The sequence below is a fragment of the Rhynchophorus ferrugineus genome, unplaced genomic scaffold, assembly GCF_030347505.1.
Source record: "Rhynchophorus ferrugineus isolate W39M unplaced genomic scaffold, kcgeb_rfMv2 rfM4, whole genome shotgun sequence".
In the NCBI taxonomy this organism is placed as follows: Eukaryota; Metazoa; Arthropoda; class Insecta; order Coleoptera; family Curculionidae; genus Rhynchophorus; species Rhynchophorus ferrugineus.
Window position 1 is genome coordinate 15,199,754 of NW_027472583.1, and position 3,157 is coordinate 15,202,910.

The 3,157-nt window shown below is 36.7% G+C and overlaps 1 protein-coding gene across 1 annotated transcript; it reads left to right on the forward strand.

The window, feature by feature from the left end:
* The first annotated feature begins 392 nt into the window (after window positions 1–392).
* Window positions 393–1,870, forward strand: LOC143196640 (cuticle protein 7-like). The gene is made up of 3 exons (XM_076404505.1): window positions 393–536; window positions 591–665; window positions 1,568–1,870. Exons 1-3 carry the CDS (start codon window positions 522–524, stop codon window positions 1,865–1,867), a joined length of 390 nt encoding a protein of 129 aa, XP_076260620.1. The 5' UTR covers window positions 393–521; the 3' UTR covers window positions 1,868–1,870.
* Window positions 1,871–3,157: the final 1,287 nt, after the last annotated feature.

The window sequence follows — 3,157 nt, forward strand, 5'->3', positions numbered from 1 at the left end:
ATTCCTCTAAGATATCGCGCGATTTTCTCCGCTTCATAATTAATCACGAGAAAAAGGAACAAAAACTGTGACCGTGAAATCCCGATTGACCGATTGTACGATAATCGGCCGATTTCGCATCGGGTTTACTCGGACGGACGACCCGCCGGCGGTCGCGTTGTATAATACCGGCGCGACCGAGCATATCGCGCGCAAATAATAATCGATTTTTTTTTGTTTTTCTCGCCATTCAGGTGATGTATGCAACCCGGACAAATACTACGATACTCACAGTTCATTGAGCACCGTTATTGACAAACGTTTATCGGGAGGCAATTGACCAGAAAAATCAGCGACTGTAAATAAAAACCCCCGAAAGGCAGGTGGATTTGCTCAAATATCGGAAAAAATAAATGAGGTGCCGAAATTCGATCACTTTTTACTTGTCGTTATCGTAATAGATCGGTTATCGACAATTTGTATAAATACCTTTGGTTTCCGGCAATCAAATCAGTTCGCTATCGTCTCTTATCTGAAACACCATGAACTCTTTCTCGGTAAGCATTTTAAACAAACGTGGAATCGAATTTAACGCCCTTTTCTTGTTTTAGTTCACTCTTTGGTTGACCGTTGCTGTCGCCGCTGTCCTGGCGTATCCAGAAGGCCATGGTGATGATGGTCATCACGTAAGTCTACACCAGGATTGCCAACGCCAATTTATCAAAGTCCCAAATAACCAAAATCAAATTCCCTAAATTGGGGGCGAGAAATATGTTGATTCCCCAGAAATTTATCACAAAATTATTTTACAAAAACAATGTTATGAATAATAACGTTACACTTTTTCCATATTTTTCTTGCAAACATTTTACTTGATGGGTTAATCTTGGCAGTATCTCCCAAAGGCCCCTTCCCTTTTTGCCATTAAAAACACTACAACATATGTATTTAATCGATTATTCTATTTTCTAAGAACACTAAATTTTCACTCGACAGATGCATTCGACAATGAAAATGTTTATGTTTAAGGAAAACTAGCCTGCCTCAGGGTTTTTAACACGACACTCTTTACCCCAAAAGCATTCACTACAAATGTTATCTCCGTGAAACTCAAACCCATGTTAATCAAAATTCGGGATAGCATGAGCTTGACACTTGTCTTTTTATTTATTAATCACCTAGAACGTCAACAATCTGCCCGTGGAGAATAAATATTATTATATGATTTCAGTTATATAATATAACCATCCTGACATATAGTAGATCATTTCAGTAAGTGATCTGCTTTACAACTTATAATCTAAATCTTGTTCTAGATACTATTTTGTGAGTATATTAATTAGTTTGTATGGTAGTTTGAGTTTGAGCCTATGCACTACATTGTCATCGCGCATTTAACTGTTTGGCGAGTGCATTGGGATGCACTAATAGTCTTTCAGAGTACTTTGCATTAACACTCCGAATCACACTCGTTATGGGTTCTATGGGGATATCGCGCTGAATCAGTTTGTTGGACACGTAATATGAGGCACCGACGATGCAATTTCCACCCTCTAACGGGAATAATATTAAACTTTATATCACACAGCAAGTTCCTCACTACCACTTCGAGTACGGTGTCCACGACCCTCATACCAAAGATCACAAATCGCAAGACGAGCATCGCCACCACGATGATGTTAAAGGAGGCTACACCATTCACGATCCCGATGGTACTCACAGGGTTGTAAAATACACTTCCGACCACAAAGGAGGGTTTACCGCGGAAGTTCACCGTGAAGGACACGCTCAACATCCCGCTCATTATGGCAAGCACGGCGAACACGGTGGAGAAGGCGGTACTAGCTACGTTGGTGTCACCCATTGGGGAAAAGGTGCTGGAAAATAAGCTGATGCCAAAGATTATAAATATTTTTAATACAAGATTTAATAAATAAATATAGAAAATACACAATAGTTTTTGTTCATCAGCTCAATCAGGAACTGGTCTAAAACATCTAAACTGTTACAATTCATTTAAATCACTTACTTTTAATTACTTTTAATACTTTTTAAAACTTTTTACGATAGCTACATACGCTGACGACACTGTAATTATAGCTGTCGGAGACAATAGTGAAGAAGCCTCACGAAAATTACAACAGGCAAGCGACAATGTAAATAATTGGACACAATCTTGGAAAATAAGAATAAATGTAAAAGTAAATCTATACATGTGCAGTATACCAATATATAACATTAAATAATACTATCATTCCATAGAACAACAACGCTAAATATCTCGGAATGAAACTTGATGCAAAACTTCGCTGGAAGGAACATATAAAGAAGAAATGAAAAAAAACTGAAATTGAAATATAGGAAAATGTACTGTCTAATTGGAAGAAAATCACAAAAATCAGTAAAACTAAATAAATTGCAATTATATAAGCGAATACTGAAACCTATATGGATATACGGAGTTCAATTATGAGGATGTTCTGCAAAGAATAACATAAAAAAAATACAAATTTTTCAGAACAAAGTCCTGAGAGGTATTGTGGGCGCACCCAAATTCTATAGGACTGATTACCTACATAGAGACCTTCAGATAGCCACAGTCAGTAAATAAATCAAGAGAATTACAAGGGGGCATGAAGAAAGACTCCATTCTCATAAGAATATTGTTGTATTGCAGGTTTTGGCTACCACCAGAACGGGACACAAACTCAAAATAATCAAACCATTTGATCTTGTGTAGTGTTGTGTCGTGAGGTACATATAATAAAAAAGTTAGCAGTGACATGTATAAACATTATTTCACCAGAGACTGAGATAGGGCCAATGGGTCCTCCTAGTTATATACCTAGATTTAAGTTATCATAAAGACAAATTGTAGGTTAGTAGGTGGTAGGTGTCAACATCATCTATATTTCTTGTGAAAAATTTATTTTTCAGTATCAGCACACCTGTTAACTGTGTAATAGTCTATTTGAAGATTATGAGGATTAATTATTATTGTTTTAACGGTGAATTTCATAAAGTTTTGTTGTATTTGGTGCAGAATTTGATCTTGTTTTGAAGTATTTTATATGGTCATATCAAAGTAACGGAAATACCTCCTATATTGATGTCCTGCAAGTGATGCGGTATTCAAGAGAAGCATATTTTCTGAGCCATAAAAACGGACTTGTAAAAA